Below are 20828 nucleotides of genomic sequence, written 5' to 3' on the forward strand. Positions count from 1 at the left end.
GACCAAGGTTTTCGGAGGGTCTCCAAATATCGATCAAGTTTCCGGCACTCTCAATGTGTGATTTCTGTCTGATGATCCAGGCGACGGTAGAAGGTCAGGCCCCCTCAGCATCTGACTCAGGGCCTGGCATGTAGGTGGTGCTTAATAAATGTTTGGTGTCGAATTGATACCCTTCCGGTGGAGCTGAACCTGGCCTACCTTGGCAGTCTCACTGTGAATGACCAAGCTCTGGCTCCTTGGAGGGACAGCTCCCAGGCTCTCCTGGGTCCCATTTGCTGGCCACACAGGACACAGCAGGAGCCAAGGCAAGAGCCTGGTGAGTACCAGGCTACACACTCCTAGCTTCTTTAACCAATCCTCATGTGACATAAACCCAAGGCCCTTCTCACTCCTAGCTGCCCTCCCCTGGACACTCCTCAACATGGGGCACACAGAACTGAACACAAAACTGCAGGTTAGGTCTGATGAAGGGACTCTGCCCCTCCTAATGCAACCCAAAGCTACATTTTTGGGGGCTGATACATCATTTTTCTGATTCAGGTAGAGCCTGTGGTCCACTGGAAGCCCCAGGTCTTTTTCAGGACAGCTGTTATCTATTCACGTCTTCCCCATTGGATACTTGTGTTCGGTTTTATTTAATTCCATCACATGTTCTAGCTTTTTTATGATGGAGAGTGCAACATGGACACATCCTAACTTCAGGAATCAGAGCAGATGAGAAAGGCACCCCCCCATAAGTGGTGGCCCCCAGCTTGAGTTCTGAAGAAAGCCCAAGTGAGGAAGCCATGCGTACAAGAGGGAGTAGCTGACAGGCAGGCTGGAGGGGACTGTGGGGTGGGTGAAGGGAGATGAGATGAAAGGATGGGAGGCAGAAGACCAGCTGGGAGGAGCTTTGAATGACAGGCTGAGAATTTTCTAGCTTGTCCTAGAGGGCTGCAGGGAGATGTGGGGGCAAGGGAGAGTCCAGGTCAGACCTGGACTTTAGAAAGACTATGTTGGCATCTCTGCAGAGGGAATGACCAGAGACAAGGGGATGATGAAGGAGGATGCAGTGGTCCATGGATAAGGGGACGTGTCTGGATTAGGGTAGTCACCGTGGGGTGACAGTAGGGAATGGAGGTGAGGATTGGAAGTGGGGGGTGAGGGTGAGGGAAGAGCTGAAGAGGACGCTGACAGTGGGACCCTGGGGACTGGAAGGGGGGTGGGGTGGGGGGCAGGACAGAAATGAAGAATTTGGAGGGAGGGGCCTGGGAGAAAGAGGAGCCCCACCTGGGACATTTGGGAATAAGGTGTTGGTTAGGACAGCATGGACCTCAGGATTCTTTGGGACAATGATACCACCCACAAAATAGGGAAGTTTGGTAGCTGGGAATCTGGGGGAGATGGGCCAGGCATTCAGGCCCTGAGACTGAGCTGGGAGATCAGAGTAGATGTGACTTCCGCATTTGATAGCTCCAATGAGGGGATGGTCACCTCCCTTAATCCAGATAACTTCAGTATCCCCCATTCAGGACACAAGAACACTCATGGTAATTATTATAGTAAAAATATTTATTACAAAAAGTGTCAAGTTTCTATGGACAAAGCTTAATTCACACAGTAATAACTTTACAATTGCACCATATTCTCCTTAAGGTCCACAGAATGGTCAGCCAGACAGTCAGAGTCAGCCCCCAGCCTGGGGTCTCCCAGACTGAGGCCTTCTTCCCTTCACTGTGTGCTATGTGGGCTGGTCACAGCAAGCAGGCCTGCCATCCCCCTTTTGTGGTGACATAAAGCTGAAATCTGGGAGCATTGACTTGCATGGGGCTGTCCCTGCCCCCTCAGCTCTGACCAGCCCCAGGCCAACACTGGAGGGGAGGACCCCCCACCTGCTCTCACCCCAGATCACAATTTGTTGAGCACCCACGGGACTAAGGGAGCCTGTGCCAGCCAGAACTCCTCTCACTCCTTTAGGAGGGCCTCATGCAAACTCCAAGGTAAAGGGGGTTTCTGGCAGCCAAAAAGAACACTCACCAAACAGAGGTATCACATCCAACAGGACACGAGCTGGGTCGGCCCACCTGCGTTGCTGCACTCGCTCCATCCCCCATCTGTGCTGCATTCCCAAGGTCCAGCCCTGCTCCCTTGCCCACTGTCTGGCCACACAGCCAGGCCAGCAGGGTCACTAGCTCCTTCCCCTTCTATCCACCTTCCATATCCCAACAAACACAACTCCCTAGCAAGAAATCCACCAACATCCCACTATAGCTTGGAGTCTGATCTTACCACCACACCCTTGGACCGCTAGCATCCTCTTTTCAAACCTGGCAATGGCCCTAAGGTGTAACCTTCACCCTCCAGGTGAGGCTTACCCCCCCCCCCCCAATTCTAAGCACATCTCCAACCTGGCCAAGAGGAGGTGGGTCCTGCTATGGGTCTCCATGTGGCCCTGATTTCCATTCTTCTCCCACAAACCGCGACCTTCCCACATGCCCTGTGCCCACACTTAGGGCACATGCCCACACAGCACATGAGCCACTGGCTGAGCCAGCAGGACAAGGAATAGTTTGGTTTGGAGAAGTAACACCTTCAGCCCTTTTCCGTCCCTGGGCTACAAGCTAGTGGACCGAGGTTTTGCTCTTTTCTTGGTCGTCTACACTAGTGTAGACTTGGCTGCCGCCTGTTTTCTTGGGGTTATCAATACAATGGCTAAAGGACATGTGTACATTTCCATCGATGTGATCCTAACTTGTGGTCTTCTGAATGGCCAGTAAGCAGGGGAACAGCACGCATTTAACAATCCATAACAAAACCCTACTCACTCCCACTGTTCCAACAGCCAGTGCTGTGGTATCAGAGCTGACCTTGGGGCTGAGAAATGGGGGCCTGAATGTGGTGTCAAGGACCACTCAGTGCCTGAGCCCCTCCTCTCCTGGGGTGAGGGAGGGCTGGGGGCCCAAAGCACCCTCTGCCTGTACCAGTTGGCCCTTGGTAGCTTCCCGCCAGGTCCTCCACACAAACAGCTTGCATGCAGTCGGTCCACAGGGCTGCATCTTTGTAAGGCTCGTGCACACACACACATGCCCATCTCCTGTGACCAGGATTCTGATGGAGACAGGACTTGTTTTTTGTTCCCACCAAAGTCTGGAGGCCCCATGTTTTCTGAAGCAATCTGGTTGGAGCCTTGATCACATGGCCACCTTCTCCTTGGAGAGGTTCCTTGGCTCTTTGCTTGGGGTACACCAGTCCCCCGTATTTGGGCCTGCCTGGTAGTGTTTGAAGGCCGACTTGTTGAAAACAGGGAGTTTTTCTATGGACTCAGAAGACAGCGCCTGCACATGAGGAAGACACATGCACGTTAGTGGGGACCCCAGAATTCTTGCAGTGCAAGCTTTGTATTTTTATCCTTGGGACGCAGGAAGGAGCTGCCCAACCCCTGACAGCTGAAATCTTCCCTGTTGTAGTCTCCTGATTAGAACGGGAGCTTCCTGAGGGCAGGGACTGTCTGGCTTTTTTGTGTGTAACCCCAGTGCTATGCCAACTGTGGTAAGCACCTAAGTCTTCATTCATTCATCATATACAGCAGATGATTAATAAAACATCTGTGGGAGCAGTGAGAGTGAAAAGAGCTGACTGCTCCCGTGGCTGCCTCCAGCAGAGACCTGTGCTAGAGATCTAGCATCCAGCTCCAAGAGCTGGACAGCCAAGCCCATACCCCAGGGGTCCTAGGCTGTACCTGGGTCTCTCCCCAGATATGCTGCCCGTGGGAGGCACTGGGAGAGGGAGCTAGACTAGGGGAGGCCATGGATGGGACCCTGGAGTTCTGATGTTCAGATGTAGATATTTACAATTTGTTAACTGGTGAGGGATTCACACACTGGGACAGTGACTTTACCCAAGGGTAGATTAGAAGTAGAGAAAATGTTGCCCTCTCCCCTGCCCTCTTAAGAGCTGACTTGGAAAGTGTGGGCAGTTTCCCACACCCACAAAGCACCCCTATTTCCTTCCAATAAGTCTCTGGCAGGTCAGATGCAGGCCTTGGGTAACCTGAGCTGCTCTTTTTCAGCTAGAGCATCATTAGCATGATCTCTCAGAAGCTGTGGCTTTTCTAGGGATGGTCAGATGTGGGTGACCTCACAGGGAGTGGGTATCAGCACAAACAGCTGAACCTGAGGTCTCAGCCCAGCCTGGCACAGATGAAAAGCCTCCGGGTGCCATGTCCCTGGCTCAGGGTAGGTGACTGCCCCTCCATTTCAAAAGGATGAAGGTGGTTGTTTACGGTTATTTTTCACATGCTGGTTCCCATGAGCTGTACCTTTAAGTAGATGATTGCGTCTGTTCCATACCCTGACAACGAATAGAGATTCAGGTCCCCTTGAAAGTACTTGGCATAAAGACGAGAAATTGGCAAACCATACCCAAAACCAGCCTGGGGTTGGAGAAGAGAAAGAGAGACATGGGTCTTGGTTACCTGAAGAGGGTGGGTGGCCACCATTCCCAGAGCACCAGGAGATAAAGATCAGTGTTCTCCTTCAGCATGGGTCCCCACTAGAGCTTCCCCATTCAGATCTCCCTGCTCCTTCTGGTTGGTTAATTCTTTCTCTCCTTTTTGCAGCCCTTCTTCCTAATCATCTCTAAAATGAGGGGGTTACACTGGAGAGACCACACTCACTTCCTGCTCATCGAAGCCCTCTCCCTCCCCCAGCCACAAGAGATGAAGCCTCTTACCAAAGGAGCATTCCTGGAATTATCCATCACAGGGGTCGGGGCAGTGGTGTAGGTATAACTGAAGAGGCGGTCAATGACTCTCAGTGGAACACCACCCCCTCGGTCTGAAATCTGTACCAAAAAGGCAAACCCTCAATGCCCCAGATCCAGAACCCTACTCCCCCACCTAAACTACCACCAATTGTTTCAAAGCCATTTGGGCAACATAACCTTTGGCAGGCACTTTGTCACTGACTTGGTTTGGCCCCCACCCGCCAACCCCAAAGCAAAGGACTGGGTGCTTGCCTTGATGGTCAGGTCTTCATTTCCTAGGACAACAGTCACTTCAATAGGCGTGAGGGATGGCTGGTGTTCCTGGTGCTCCACTGTAGCCCTCATGGCATTCTGGGGAGACAACCAAGGAGACCTTAAAACTCCCAAGATTTCCTGGCTCAAAGCTCCCACATCAACATTCAGGATAGACAGTGCACTTCGATGCTTTGTTCCATTTAAAACAAAGGGAACATAATGGCAGGGAAGGGCAAAAGAGGGACCCCTTACTGAGACATTAACAGTTAAAACAGCTGGACAGGAGTTCTGTGGGGTGAGCAGGGGGGTGGACAACACATTGGCTCTGCCTGCATGTATTTCACTAGGTTAACATGGAAGGGAAAATAATGCTGTGGCTGCTAATGAATCTTTTTTTAGGCTTAAGCTCATAAACAAGGACTAGAGGTGTTTGAACAGTGCATTCCCCCCCCCCCTTTCTTTTACTCTCCTCTTGCTGTGTATGGAGGGGGTGACAGCCAAAGACTACAAGGTAAAAAAGCAAATCCCCACATTTACTCAAGAGTTAGCCTTGCACAACTTGATCTGGTTAAATATTTGCTTAAAAAAAATCACAAACATGATTTGCTGAGGAAGAAAAAGCCCAGAGGTTTTGTTGGCTCCTGGAAGGGCCCCCGAAGCAGCCCAGGCCATCTCCTCATCCCTTCAGCAGCCCTAGGACAGCTTAAGCTCAACGACTTACTGTGCCCGAGTCAGTTAAGGTGAAGGGAACAAGATTTCAAGCCTATTTATATTTTTGGCCTAATAAAAACTAAAACTGGTGGCTGAATTTTTTACTTTTCCAGTCTGAATCCCTCCTGTGGGCATGGTCTCTGCCGCAGGCAGCTCCAGGCTCAAGGCACTGGGCCAGGACTCACTGTCATGGAAGCCCTGATGAGTGCACATGTCCACTGGGGAAGAGAAGGAGCTCTTGCACCATTCTTTCCACAGGAGGCATGACAATGCCCAGAGGTGTCCAGAGGTGGCAGAGGAGAGGATAAGCGCATGGGTGGAAGCTAAGGACAAACCACCGAGCTGACTCAGTTTAGGCAGAGTCCTCTTTGTCCCTAGGCTTCCCCTCCACCAGTCCAGGGGAGGGAGTGGTTGGGAAGTTTTCTATTTTCTCTGAGTCTACCTGACTACACTGGCTCATACCCTGCCACACGGTGAATGCAGATTCTCCTAGACCACAGGGAAGCCCCTAAAGCCCACCCAGAGATCAGGATGTGGAGCAGGGATGAGGGATCTCATTTGGGACATTCCTCATTGAAGCAGAGAATGAATGGATGGATGGATGGATGGATAGTTGCATGGCTGTCTGTCTGTTTGTCTGTCTGTCTGTCTGGACTGTTGCTGGGCTAGTTTGCCTGTGCCCTGAGGCCCTGAAGGAGTACCCACCACCCTGGGAATGGCATGAGGACATCCGTGAGGATTAAGGGGCAGAACATTTGAAAGAAGGCACTCAAGAGTACCCAGGACATCTGGGAGTGGGAGGCCAATCTTTCTTGGTGAGGGGGGTGGTGCTTTACCTTAAAGAGCTCAAATAGCATGTGGTGAAGGTGTGAGGGGACATAGACGATGTGAATGGCCTGGTTAGGTACTTTTCCTGTGAAGAAAGAAAGCAAACCATCTGAGAACTGGAAAAGAAGGGCTTCAGTTGGACAAAATCAAGCCCATTCCCCACTAAGTGGAGTACCCACACCAGCGAGGGCGAGGACATTTTGTGTCACTTGTCCAATGCCCTGGCCAGAGCAGGATGAAGAACCTGCTCCTCATCTGAGGGGCTGGGGCCGGGCAGAGCCTCCAGGCACTGGACCTCCTGTGGCGGGCTGAACACTGTGGGCAGGGGAAATGCCACAGACACGCTGGGAGGACCTAGAGTTTTGTCCACATTGAGAATTTTGAATGTAGGAAATCCTTCTGGCAAAGCAGAGCAGATCTGAACCTTCTGAGGTTCAGTCAGTGAGAAGGGACTTGCCCAGGGTCACGTCGCCACGGCTAGCCACCATTGACAGAACACGAACCCCGATTGTCTTGACTCCAAGGCCAACCCTATCTGCTACCCTACACTGACTCTATGCAGATCAAGATAGAAGAGAAAATAAATCACATGCTAACCCTAAGCTGTTTGGTCCCATGTTTTCATTTTTTACTTGCAATATCAAAACTTAAGGCTTGGTTAGTTTTCTATAAGCCACATACTAAATTCCATGTACAAATTAGGTATAAATTTCACCAACAGGCTAATGTACAAAGAAGAAAAAAACAACCCCTTTTATACTCTGGAAAGACATGAGTCTTTCTTTCAAGCCCTGGACTTTGACCTCATTTGCATCTGACCCCAGAGCTCTGAACAGTGTTCCAGAATTCAGGTTTGTGCCTGAATGTCCCAGAATCCCGTGTCACTTTGAATGCACTCAGGGTCATGAGCCTGCCTGGACTCATCTGCTTCTGCTTGCCCACTCACAGCCTAAACTCTCGTGCTCTGACCTTGGTCTTCAGAGAAGTGGGTACATGTCTAACATGTTAGCTACATACCTAGCTAACCTACCCCAGAGCTGAGCCCTCCCCCAACTAACTGGGAAAGGATATTTGTGCTTAGACTGAAACTGGGCTCTCCCAGCTGAGACTATGGCCAGGGGAGATCAAAGGGAGAAGGGAAAGGAAGGGTCCCCTTTGGGCTACCCCTGACTGGTTGTGCTCAAGTCACTGCTCTCACTGGGGTGAGTGTCCTTTCTAGATCTTACCGTTCACTTGTGTTAGCTTCAGTTCAGGAGAAACGAGGTAATACTGGTCACAGAGCATTCGGGCACTCTCATAGGCATCTGCAACAGAGTGGCCATCACTTCATTTTCAGTATCAGAGTGGGGGAGGGGTGTTCTCCCACAAGACTTCATTATTAGGGGCCACCTGGGAGCTTCAGACACTCCAAGATCTTCCCTGCCCTCCTGTGTAAAGCTCTGTGCTGCCTGGTGTTCATCATGGCCCAGAAGGCAAACATCTCTCACACTTCTGACTTCAGTGCCCTAGGCTGGATTGGCATGGGGCAGAAAGAATCATCTCCCTCCCCCAGACCAGAGGCTGGCACTTGTACCTTGGACCACAGCAACCACATCACAATGGGGATCGATGCTTCCAATATGGCTTGGGTTTCCTGTCTTTGAGCCACTAAATATGAGAACTGTTGAAAGGAAAGCATTTGACACAGTCATTAGAAAAGGAAAAAGTTGGTACCTCCCTCCAAGTCCCTTATTCTGAATTGGCATAGTAGGAAAGCCAAGAAACTCACTATGCTGGTTCATGAGCATTCGAGTGGAGATGCGGTTCATATAAAACCTGTCCAAAAAGTACTGGAGATTCTGGTTGGTGACAGGGTCCACAGCACCCAAATCCTTGTACTCAATAATGCCCTGGGCCATGGTGGGGACCACATCGTGATGCCTGTTCCGGACCTTGATCAGCGCATCTACAAAGCTGAAGCCAAAGCAAGGTTAGGAAGAGTCCAAGGGAGTCTCCTTAGCCCAATCACAGAGGAGGTGTGGGCACACCTGTGGCTTTAGGCCCAGCCTCGCAGCGCTCATGGAGCCATATCTGCCCCTTATCGTGAAACAGCTTCCCTTGTCCTTCAGAACCTCCCTGAATCCCAAGGCTGAGGCAGGACAGAGCATCTTGGTCCTGAGAATGGACCAGAGTGACCTGACATACCCCAAGGACTGCCATAGCAGTTGTAGCTGTCCATACTGCCAGGAGATGTGGGTCACTCACAGCAGGAGAATCCCAGTTCTCAGAACACCATCTTTCTGCTGGTTTTATCTATCCCTCTGAGCTCTCCCACTGGCATGTGGGCCACCTGGCCTAAGCATCCACAGATCAGTGTTCAAGGGACAATGTTACCCACCAGGAAGCTTTCCTGTCTCCATCTGGGGCCTTCCCAAAGGAAGCCAGGCCATCCACACCTGCTTATCTCTCCTGGCCAATTGCTAGGCACCAGACTTTTTGGATTCACTCTCTAGCACTTGAAAACTCATCCCTCTCCTCTGCAAAGGTGGGCAGGGGGTGTGGATGACAGAACTGGGGCCCCAGAAAAGAGCCCAGAAAAATACGAGCTGTGTTCCCCAATGCCCAGGACAAAATCTGGCATGAACCAGTACCAGTGTGGACTGACTGACTGAATCTCTCCAAGTGGAAAAGATCACTTACTCAGACAAAGCCTTCTGGTCCTCTGGGCTCTTCTCATGGAATTCCACTAAATCCATGAGGCTCTGGATGTACCTGAGAGGGAATAGCTTGGAGTCAAAAGTGAAATGCATCTGACTTTTTAAAAACAAGCCTGCTGGCAGAAAGGAATTCTGAAAGCAACTGTACAATCTTGCGAGCATCACGGGGGTCCTGACTCCCACTGAGGCTTCTGGAGGAAAACTTTCTGGGCAGGGCTGCCCCCAAACACTCTCAGAGCAGCCCCCAAAGCCAGTCAGCCCAAGTCCCTCAGTGTGAAGATGTTGGAGGGAGGAAGGGGGTTTGCCTCTTTGTTTCCCTAGCTGGGCACCTTCTCTGGCAGGAGACTGCCCTGTGCTCAGGATTGCTTTGACCAGCCCCCTCCACGTGGCCCACCCCTGCCAATTTCTACCTAAAGTTTTCTCACTCCATCCAGGCATCACTGGGGAGGCATCAGTGGCCTGGCTCCTGCTCGCCTAAAAGGCCTCCTTCTGAGCCTGGGTGTGTTACTGGCATTTGGGCCCCTTTCCCCTTCACCTCTCTGGGGCAGTGCAGGCTCTGGAAACATTCTCAGATATCTCCAGATATCACCCCAGGGATTCTCCAAGAGAGTAAAGGTGAGGTGGGGGGCTGCACATTAGCTGGGAAACCTTAGGCAGGCAAAAACCTGAGAAGCAGAGTCTGCCTCTTCTGGGACACTTGTCCCTTAAGGGAGTCCAGGAACTGGCATGTCTTCCCATCTACACACTTCACTTTGGGATGACATTGCTCCCCTCAGCCTCATAACTGGTGACAGTGTGTTGTGTGCATTGTAGGGCCTAGGGCCAGGCACCAGGCAGCATTATTGGGGAAAGCCCTGATGCACCTTCCTGGAGCGGGAGGAGCCCCTTGGCCCAGCTCATGGGCTCCTGAATGACTGACAGCACCCCCCCCCCGTGGGCGGGCTTTCCGCCACTCACCAGCTCTTCACCAGCTGCACGGAGGAGGTCTTGACGAGCCGATCCGGGAGAATTTCGATTTCTTTCAAGATATTGGCGAGCCTCACGGGAAGTTCTTGTCTCAGGAAGGCAAAAGAGGTCCTCTCACAAGCGTTCTCGGAGCCTGGCAGGGAGCGATCTTGTTTATTACTTGGGGGATGGGGTGGAGGGAGTGGGGAATGGCTTGCCTGTGCCCTCGCTCCTGGGGCCTGAACAAACACTGCTGGGTAAACAGGGAACCCAGACCACCGCCCTCTGGGCACACACGAGCTTTGGTGGGCAGGACACTGCCGAGGAATTGCCGGCGTACCAGCACTCAGGGAGGTAATGTCCTCACCCCTTCCTTCCACTGGCTGCTCCCCTCAACTTTCAGCTCCTTCCACACAACTGAGGTTCCTTCTGTTCCCGGCCCAAGGTTCCCCAGCAGAGACCCCGAGCCTTTGACTTGGAGCCCCAGGGGCCCGTCTCAGGGGAGGAGGCTCACTCTCTGTCCCTTCCCTCTCCTCCTTCCCCCCCACCACCCCAGTCACTCTGTTGGTGAGTGCCACCACGGGGCACACGACACGGTGGGAATGGAGGGGACATGGGGCTCTCTAGCTCCAGTTCCCCCACTGTCCCGCACCCCGAGCCCAGCCCCGGCTCACCGAAGTCAAGCAGTTGCTTCATGGACAGCGGGGACGGGCTGTAGCGGGAGAAGCGCTCCACTGCCCGCGGAACTGGGGGCACGGACGCAGCGGCGGCCGACGAGCCGGAGGCTCCGCGGAGCACGATGCGCGCAGCTCGCATTCCGGAGGCTTGGCTCGGGGCGGCGGGCCTGTACGGCGGTGGGCTCTGGGGAGCTCGCGGGCTCACGGGTTTGTTCGGGACTTGTGGGGTCGTGGGCAGGCGGCTCGGACTCCGCTGGCTTCAGGCTCGCGTGGATCTCTCAGTGAACGGATCTGGTGCCTGCCTCCAGCTCTGGCTGCTGCTTAATCTTCAAGTTCCACTTCAGCGTCCAGAGCCAGGTCGGGCCACTCTGCCTCTGTTGGACCCTGCGTGTCCCGAGCTTTTGTCAGTCCCCACCGAGCCTCGGGACCGCCCACGGGGCTCTGTGACGCCACAGGGAAAGACAGACCTGGAATGCAGACTCACCAATCAGCTCCAGAGGCTTCTTCCGCGCCCCCCCCAACACCTTCCCAGGCGCTGGTCGCTGACTGCAACGGGAGCCCCCCGCCTCCCGGAGACCTGGGGGCCGAGAGTACCGCACACGCTCATTGGTCTGCGCTGGGGCAGCCTTTGTCAGCAGCCAATCGGAGGAGACCACTGGTTGGGGTAAACAGCCTCACCCATGTAGCTTGGTTGGAGTCCCGCAATGGCACAGTGCTGAGCAGGGGTGACAGTGGTGGGCGTGGGTGCAGCGTGGGCCCCCTGAGGCCCACGCCTCGGACTCAGGGCCTTCTGCATACTCAATCAGATCCCGACTCTGGCCCACGGTTAGCCCTCACCCTCACGGCCTCATTGGCCCATAAGGGCCAATGGTGTTTAATTCGTTCACAAACCTTCCGTGGCTCCCAGTTGCCTCTGCTTCCTTGACCTCCGCGCTCCGCAGCCGGGACCCGAGGCCTTGCTGGGCTAGCCTATCCCTCCATCCTTCCCCTTTTTCTCCCTTTCCAGCCTTTATGGTCGCCCTCTGCCGGGTGACTTCCAGCCTGAGCCTCGACCCAACTATATGAAGCTTCCCTGACGTGCAACACCTCCCGTCTTTCCCTGTCCCCACTTCTGCGCCTTTGTCCTTGCTAGACCCAGGTGGCCAGGACTCCCTAAGGACTGTATTTCTCCTGCCTGAATGATCCCAACGAGTGATTAACAAAGACAGTGTCACCACCACCAGGTGACAGTGGGGAGTAAAGGAGCAGGAGTCCGGAAGACCTGGGTTCAAACTCTGCCTCACACTAAGTGGCTGAATGAACTCGTCCCGGTTTCTTCATCCAGAAAATAGGGACAATTGAACGTTTGTAGCCCTTCTTGGCCCACTTATTGTGAGACTCAAATCGCCTAGGAAAAGCGCTTTGCAATCTCTGTGGTGGATGCGGGCAGGCCAATAGTAGGTGCAGAATGAGGAATTCCCAGCACAGGGAATTATGTATTATTGCCATCGACAAATGAGGAGACTGAGGCCTAGTGAGGGGAAGTGACCCTTGCCCAGGGTCATGGAGAAGGCAGCAGGGGCTGGACCCAGATTCAGGCTGCCCCCTACCTAGTAGATCTTTCACTTGAAGCTGTGAGCATCACCAGCGCTCAGTAAACAGTTGTTTGACTGACTGAATCCTTCAGTCTTGCCGGGAAGATTCCCAATTCCCACTCACACGCCCACTCACTGGCCCATTTGTTTGTCCTTTCTTTTCTGCTCCCCAGGAATGTGGGAGTGAAACCCAAGTGGATGGCAGGCAGCAGCTGGGGGCCCTGGGCTGTGAGGTGGGCGGGGAGGGGGGACTGCTACTGGGCTCCCATGGAGTTCTTCTCCCAGGGTTTTGTTTTGTTTTTTGAGGAGGGAGTGGGTCAGAGCAAGAGGAGAGAAATGGTGGAAGGCATCATGAGCCATCATCAGAAAGGGGGCCACTTTGACAGTAGGCTCATCTTTCTCCTGCTGCTCCTGAATTAAAAAGCTGAGTAAGGTATCCAGAAAGAGACAGCAGAACCTCTGGCTGTGCTAAGCAGCTCATGAGCCACTGTGGAGGGTTCCTAATAACTCCCACCACCTCGACCATTGTTTTAGGGCATTTGGGGAGAGAAGAAAGCAGGTGCAGCGACCCAGAGCCCCGAGGTTCTGTTGAGGAGGCAGGGTCCCACTCTCCTTTGATCCCAGAGCTTCCTTTACAACCTTCTCCAAGTGGCTCTGACCCCCCTCACCACTCCCTCCCAAAAGCAAAGTCAGTGGAAAGTGGGGCATCCAGCTTTGGACTACTCATATGGGACACTTCCAAGGGATGTGCTGGGAGCAGCTTCTGCTGATGGCCATTTGGTAGTCACACACCTGCTCTCAGCAGCTCGGCTCGCCACTCATCTGGGTGCTTGCTGGGAAAGCACCAGAATAGGAATGAGGCACAGGCCTGGAGTCTGCCCAACTAGGGCAGAGGTGAGGAAATGCTGTGGCAGAGGGATGTTTACCAACTCTGGGGACTTACCTGCAGTCAGGAAAGGGCAGGGCCCAACGCTGGGAACAAGGAGGGCAGTGGTGCCTTTCCTAGAAGAAAGTCTGTGTCTGCCCCTTGAGTCCCTGAGGATTCTCCCCTTTAGGAGGGTCTTGGCCCCCTGGCCCAGGAGCTTGGAGCTGGTGTTACCTGGGAGCTAGATTTCTGGGGCTTAGGGATTGTCTGCAGCCTATCATCATGGGAATCATGGCATGGACTTAGAGTCCTAAAGATCTGAGTTCAGATCCCGTGTCAGACTGACCCTTATTATCTATGTGACTACGCAGTGAACTTCTCTGTGCCTCAGACAATTTTCTAACGTTCTATGTTATGGCCAGGCTGAGAACTATGTGCGTGGACCTGCTAACAAAACCAAAGGGAATTCCCACACCCAGAAATTGCCAGTCTGCCCATCCTGGACACAGCAAGTGTGGCTCTGAGAAAGGTGCAGAAACACTGGGGACCTGGTGCTGCCACTCACTCCCTCTGGGGCGCTGTCCCTTCTTTGGGCTGAAGGTTTGCAGTTGTAAAACAGTGGGGATTGAACTAGCTTCCAGCTTTACATCTATTGTCCTGTGGTCCCCCTCCCCACCATTCCTTCTGGACAAGCAATAACTCATGGCGGGGCAGGGCAACCATGTTCCATTTGGGGATGGCTCTTATCCCACTACTACTGGTTCTGCCCCCAAGGCCAGGCAGAAAAAAAAATCTCCTTTGGGGTTCTCATCCATGCCCATGCCGCAGCTTTAAGTTGCATCTACACAATGGCTCCCAAATCCATGTACCCAACCCTCCTTCCTCATGAGTGTCTCATACCCAACATGTCCTGCTAACTTCCCCATGTCCAGTGAGAGTGCTCCTACCCTTCCAGTCACCGAAGCCTATCCCTCAGTTAGCCTCAGCTCTTCTGTCTCCCACATGCTCAATGCAGTCACTGAGTGCTGTTGATTCTACCTCCCCAGAAAGTCTCCAGCGTGAGCTTCCTTCTCTGCGATCATCCGACCCCTCCCACAGTGTCTGCTACATCCTCTCACACCTGGGCTGTCCCCCCTGATCTCTTACCCTCCAATCCATCCTTCATACCAGTGTCCAGTGGACATCCCTGAGACACAAACTGGCACCTCCCTGCTCACTGAGCTGTTGGGAGCTCCCTCTGCAAACTCCTCAGGCTATTTGATGCTATCTGCAATGGGCCATTCCCTTCCTACCTGAATTTGCACTCACTGCCGGTCACCCTCTCCCTCTCTGCACTAGCTTGTCAAGCTGCGAATGCTCCTCTCCCTGTGGTCTACCTGCTGGGCTCTTCCTCCCCCTCCTACTCTCCACCATCTGCCTGTGGGGCTTCCCCTCCCTCCTGCACTCCCATCCTCAGCATTTGCTGCCTCTTCCGAAGTGCCAGGACTCTGGGGCCACCTCCCCGGGAGGTCTTCCCTGGGCTCCGTAAACATAGTGCTATCCTGGTGTATCTGTTGCAGTTCCTTTTGTACCTGCCGTGTTTGCTGAGCAGAACCTGAGTTTGGGCAGGAACTGTCTCTGTTTTCATGCCTTTTTCCCAGGCTCTCGACAGCTGCCTGGCTCCATCTTCCAAAGCAGTTCCTGAACTGGTCTCTTCCCTCCTCCTCTAGAAAGTCCTTCAAGTTCTTGAATGCAGCCTTCATCTCTCCTTAAGTCCTGTCTTCTCCAGGCTAAATACCCTCCAGTTTCTTTAACTCCTCCTTGCGTGACATGGAATCTGGGCTCCTCCTGGTGCTGGTCACCCACTCTTGGATGATTTCTACTTTACCACTGTCCTGTTTGAGGATGGTGGTACCCGGAACCGAACCCTTCAGACACTCCTTAGCTCTGCATGCAAGGCCCTGCACAATCTAGACCCAAATGACCTTATCAGCCCTGTCTTTGTGCTTCCCCTAAACAGATCCTATGCTCCAGGACTGCGGGTCTATCAGCTGTTCTCCAACCACTGGCTGGCCATTGGGGTGACACTGTTTTGGTCATGGTAACTCACAAAGTAAAGAAATGTAGAGATTTCTCCAAATTTGCTCATCTCGTGTTTCTTTTGAGCTACTTTAATTCTGCTTTGCACATCACCATCTTTGATGTGGGCATGCTGTGCTGGGTGGTCTTGTTCCAGTGTCTCCCATGTCATGCAATCAATTCCTAAGTTCTTCAGAGAGACCTTGAAGGTGTCCTCCATGTGAGGTGGCCAGCCCATCGGACCTTTCATCTCTGCAGTTGAATTTGAATGGTTGGCAGTTCAGCTCAAGAAAGGACCTGAATGTCCAGTACCTTATCTTGTCAAGTGATCTTCAGAATCTTCCTAAAACTATTTAAAACAAAAGCCCTGGTATGCTATCCAGGTTTCACAGGCACACAACAATGAGTTTTCAAAGCCCTTTCCATCCACTATCTCCCTGGAGATGACAATCAAAGGTGTGTGCATTTTACATATCTATTTTACAGATGAGCACACTGAAACTCAAAGAGGGAGAGAGATTTGCTTGGAGATCCAAAGTTTCTCTCATCATCAGGACAGAAAGCCAGGTCTCTTCTGCTTCTGATTCAAAACCTCTTTCCCTGTCACCTTCAATTTAACTAACTAGTCAATTAATTTAATTGCTAGTGCTAATTAATGTTACAATTGGCACTGTGAGTGGCATTCCTTGGATGAGCATCCAGCAGCTGCATGGCTGATTCCCCTCGCTCCCCCCCCAGCCCACCCCAGGGTTGGACACCCAGGGTCTTCATGCTAATAAATGTTACAGCTCAGAGGCCCTGTGGAGAAGGGGCTTCTTCACATGCCCAAGGCTACAAGAATGAAGATTTCACAATCACCACTCTGAGGAGTGAAGCCAAGGAGACCCAATGGACATAGCACCAACATCTGGGCAGAGAATGAAGCAGAGGAAACTCATTTCACTATGACCTGAAGGCTGTTCCAGGGGAGGGGAAGAAAAAGATATTGAAAAGTACAGCTTGGGAGCAAGAATTGAAAGAAGCCACAGGTGTATGGATTATTTAGTCAGTTAAATGCCCAACTAGCATTGATTAAGCAAACATTTACTTTGCTGAAAAATGGGCTGAAGTAGGAGGAAGGGGAAGGAGATGGGAAGGGAGTAAGCATAAGCATATACATACATATATGTATCTATATCTATATCTATCTATCTATCTGTCTGTCTATCTATCTATCAATCTATCTATCTATCTATCTATCTATCTATCTATCTATCTATCTATCTATCCACATAGCCTACGGTGTGCCAGGCACTATGCTAAGTAAGCACTTTGCAAACATCATTTCACTTGGTCCTCACAATAACTCTGCAATGCAAAGGGTGGTGTCACCATTTGACAGTTGAGGTCTTCTTGACTCCTGGCCCCATGTTCTGTCCTCTGTGCCACCTCAGAGAACCAAGAGACATCCTTGCCGTGAAAACTCAGATGAGAGAGTGTCAAGCGAAAAAAGCTGATAGACGATGTCAGTGGCTGGAGAGAGCTTAGGAGGGTGCCAGAGTTGGCCATCATCAGATGTGCCAACTAAGAGGTCATTTGGGGGAGCAGTTTCAGAGAAGTGATGTAGTTGAAAGCCAGCTTGGCGAGGGGAGAGAAGAGAATGAAAGGAGAGGAAGTGGAGGTAAGCAGGATAAATGGGAAGTAACTGGTTCTTAATGTGGGACAGAGTCAGCTAGCTGTCTGTGTAGTCACTGGTCAGTTAGAGCTGCTTGAAAGCAAAAGCAAAATCAGCATCAAGTTAACAGGAAGGATAAAGAGGAGAGTGTGAAGCACGTGCCTGAGGGCACTCTCAGAGCACCTCTGGCTGCCAGCCCTAGGCAGGGTTTGGAAGTGAATGATGACACAGAATGGAGGGGACCCCACCTCAGGTACAGACACTCAGCATGTATCCTGTGACTGTTTCTTATGCGATTACTTTGGGGTGAAGAAAAGACTTTTGATTGGTTGCTAAGGCAGAACAGAGTGTCAGATGAAAAGCTCTAAGGAGGAAAATTACTCTCTCTCTTCCCTGGTGGTGATGAATCAAGAACCTTTGTAAGCCTCCAGATGGGGAAAGAGCTAGCTAGCTTCCATCTCCCCTGAGACTCACATGGTTCCTTGATCTTAGGCTGCTGCGGTTTCTTCTACCACTCATTCATGGGTTTCTCCTTTTCTGCTCTTAGACAAGTGAGTATCAGAGATGGAAAGGAGCAGGCTGAAACCTCTTGAGCTTCAACAGATCAGAAGGGCCACCAGAGGTCCAGCCGCAGAGCACAGGCAGGAGCCACTCTGTGCAGCAACCTGAATGAGAAGCTCTGCCTTGCAAGCAGAGGAGTGACTTGTCCATGGAATGAGTTGTAACAGGAATCTACTCTCCCCCAGAAGTGGCGAATTTATAGATGAAGGTAGAATCCCAGTGGATGTACTATGGTTCTTGATAGATCTTATCAGTTAAGATTTTTTTTGGTGAAAAGTTAATTAATTGGTTATCAGTGGGAGATGTCAATGAGTTAAATAATATTGTGGCACTAATCACTGGCAGTGGTATTGGGGAAACACACCAGATGGGGCCTCCAGCCTATAGCATTAGAAGAACCCCACTTTTCCCTCAGGGGCACCCCTAGAGCCCTGAGGAGAAGAAGATAGTCATTCTCTAGGGACTCAACCTGTTAGTGTGTATGTAGGTTGAGAGAGTAAATCTAGGATCTCGTTACCAAAAGATAATGCTGAAGGTAATTACAACAGTTCCAAATTAACCTATTTAAGGTTTTTACTTTGGAAAATGGAAAATGGGTAAAAGCTAAGATATGGGCTCTAAATATCACCATTTCTTTGAGATGTTTACCTGATATAAAACAGTCCTCCCAACAATGAGGCTGAGTCCAGAAACTGTCAACCATTCATTCATTTAAGAAGCTTTTCTTAAGTGCCTACTGTGTGCTCAGTGCAGTAAATGATAGGAATACAAAGACAAAAATGACAGTCTCTGTCTTCAAATAGCTTGAGTTCTCTTGTAAAGGTGACATACATCTGCTCTCTTTGCCAAGAAGAGATATGGTGGTCAAAAGCGTTATTAATTTGGAATATGTGCTCATTTGCAAAATGTTATAGAGGACGATAGCATGGGACTGTAGGCCACATGGTCTTACAAGACAGTAAAAAATGGTGGTCAGGAAAAGGAAACTTGATTGTGATGGAAGGTGACAAAGCCGAATCACTCCCAGAGCATTAATGGATGGAACTGGAAACTCAAAGGGATCAAGGGACCTGGCTCAGCCCCTTGCTTCCATGTGTCCATGGAAGTCACTTCATTTCATCTCTTGGGGACTCACTTTCCCAATCTGTAGAAGGAGAGGCGTGTTACTCAATGAGCTCAGGGTTCCTTCCAGTGCCAGATCTGGGATCCAGAGCTCTTGTGACTTAAGATTTAATCTCTCCAGGGATGACAGTGAATTCACCCCCATTTGGCTTCTGCCATCAGAGCAGCTGGTTGGTGCCATGGTGCATGGAGCACTGGGCCCCTAGTGGGGAAGACTCATCTTCCTGAGTTCACTTATGGCCTCAGGCACTCATTAGCTTCAGGATGCTGGGCAAGTCATTTAACCTTGTTTGCCTCAGTTTCCTCACCTATAAAATGAGCTAGAGAAGGAAGTGGCAAACCACTCCAGTATCTCTACCACGAAAACCCCAGGTGGAGCCATGAAGAGTCAGACAAGATCCAAACAACTGAACAACAATCCTAGGCCCTGATGAGGAAGTGGAAAAGGCCTGAAAGGGGAAAAGAGGTGGGGAAACCCGGATGGATATGAGCTAGCACCGAGAACAACTAATTCCATACTGGAGGTGACAGGACCGGGCCAGCCCTGGGGGATCATTTCTTGAGATACCTCCCAGAGGACAAATTGCTAAAAGAATGGAAAAATAACAGGTGGCTGATTACCCAGAAAAGGCATCTGAGAAAGCACTAATCACAACTGACCCCTACATACTACTATACAAGTTCTGGAAATACAAGGGTGATCGAGGACATCCTTGGTGAAGGTATGAGAAAGGGAGAGGTAGGCTGTCCCAAACAATGTTCCACAGAATACCATGTCTGTCCAGCCACAGGATCGACTGGGAAGTGCAGAGAACAGGACCCCGGCCTGACCTGGCCTTCAAGGCTTTCCTTCCAGGAGGATCTTCCCAGGCACAACTCGTAGGATCATGGCTTTTGGAGCTTTTGCTAGATGCCACCACAGAAACAACTTTCATGACCCCTTGGTCACTTATATCAAGCAAGGAACAAAACCGGGAGATATATTTATCAAAGGTGTGTGCCAATGACATAGATGATGTTTGCTCAGCATGAGATCAACACAGAGGATGGCATTGCAAGCTCCTCAGGATGCCTGGTTTGCTGATCATTGTGCTGGTTGTATCAATCCCCATGAAAACTTTACTGGGAACACCAGAGTCAGCTGGTCCCCTTCCCCAAGGACTTCTCCCACAACTGCTCTTTGCAGTCCATTAGACCTTTGGGTCAAGCATTCATTGCCTTCCACTTGGGGTCCTGTTCTAAGAGGTGAAGAATTTTAATATTCTATCCTTCCTCTTAAACACTGGATCCAGATGGCTTTTTTCTTTCTTCTGGGATTCTTAGGCTTAGGCTTAGATTCTCCCCCCTGGGAGGGGAAGGGTGGAAAGAAAGGGCAAGATCCAGGGAGGGCATCTGGGGATTTGGGGAATCGTCTGCCCACTCTGCCCGTTCTGCTGTGAGCAGCTCAAAAACACAAGGGTCCTCATCAGGACTGAGAGGATTTGTGAGGCATGCAGTGGTAGACCACGTGTCCGTCCTCTCTGTGGTTAGCATCACAGTCCTCGTGGCTAAGGCTGCCTGAAGCTCAAGCATTATTGCAGACAGCATGGTTCAGTCAAAGGGCCGAGGTTCATGTCTTGGCTTTGGGCTTCAGTTTCCTTCCCTGGAAAACAAGGGGCCTGTATTTCATCACCCCGAAGTTTCCCTCCAGCTGAGCCATCCCATGAGTTTTTGGGACTCAAACAGTGTCTTCGGGATATCTGGGCTGTGTCATGCAGGCATCCCCCTTCAGGGCAGGGGGCACCCCAAGGCCCCTTCTCTGCCTAGTACCTCCAGCGTGAGCCTGGTCCTTTCCATTTCCCAATTCTCCAGCTGGAAGCAAGCCAGGCTCAGCTGAGCCGCAGAACCGAGAAATGTGCTGCTGTGGCTTGGAACGCAGTGTTACTGACTTTGAACCTGCTGATTCGTACCCAGCCGGAGGGAGCTGAGGAGGAAAGTGAGGCCCTAAGGAAGGAAGGAGAGAAGAGGTGGGGGAGGAGGAGAGGGAAATGCTCACGTCCAAGTCCCAAATAAGGGAGATTGAACTTGTGGTGAGGAGGTCTGGGTTTGAATCCAGCCTCGGATACCAACCAGCTGCGTGTCCCTACAGAACTCAGGTTT

The 20828-nt window shown here is 51.5% G+C and overlaps 2 protein-coding genes across 4 annotated transcripts; one reads left to right on the plus strand and one right to left on the minus strand.

Annotated features, from left to right (window-relative positions):
* Window positions 1-1533: 1533 nt before the first annotated feature.
* On the minus strand, window positions 1534-10994 carry PDK4 (pyruvate dehydrogenase kinase 4). Its single transcript, XM_021000007.2, has 11 exons — window positions 10853-10994; window positions 10191-10332; window positions 9217-9288; window positions 8306-8490; window positions 8111-8197; window positions 7764-7841; window positions 6546-6622; window positions 4996-5094; window positions 4711-4821; window positions 4298-4411; window positions 1534-3314 (listed from the first exon to the last, which is right to left on the minus strand). Exons 1-11 carry the CDS (start codon window positions 10992-10994, stop codon window positions 3171-3173), a joined length of 1251 nt encoding a protein of 416 aa, XP_020855666.1. The 3' UTR covers window positions 1534-3170.
* Window positions 10978-15413, plus strand: LOC144456100 (uncharacterized). Of its 3 annotated transcripts, XM_078150560.1 has the most exons (3): window positions 10978-11519; window positions 13717-13823; window positions 15294-15413. In XM_078150560.1, the coding sequence occupies exons 1-3, from the start codon at window positions 10978-10980 to the stop codon at window positions 15356-15358; spliced, it is 714 nt and encodes a 237-aa protein (XP_078006686.1). In that variant the 3' UTR covers window positions 15359-15413. The 3 variants fall into 3 exon arrangements, with proteins under 3 accessions (XP_078006686.1, XP_078006687.1, XP_078006685.1); XM_078150561.1 differs by having other exon boundaries at window positions 11862-15413; XM_078150559.1 differs by having other exon boundaries at window positions 13717-15413.
* The last annotated feature ends 5415 nt before the right edge of the window (window positions 15414-20828 follow it).

This window comes from Phascolarctos cinereus, unplaced genomic scaffold, assembly GCF_003287225.1.
Source record: "Phascolarctos cinereus isolate Bilbo 61053 unplaced genomic scaffold, phaCin_HiC Scaffold_1;HRSCAF=81, whole genome shotgun sequence".
NCBI lineage: Eukaryota > Metazoa > Chordata > Mammalia > Diprotodontia > Phascolarctidae > Phascolarctos > Phascolarctos cinereus.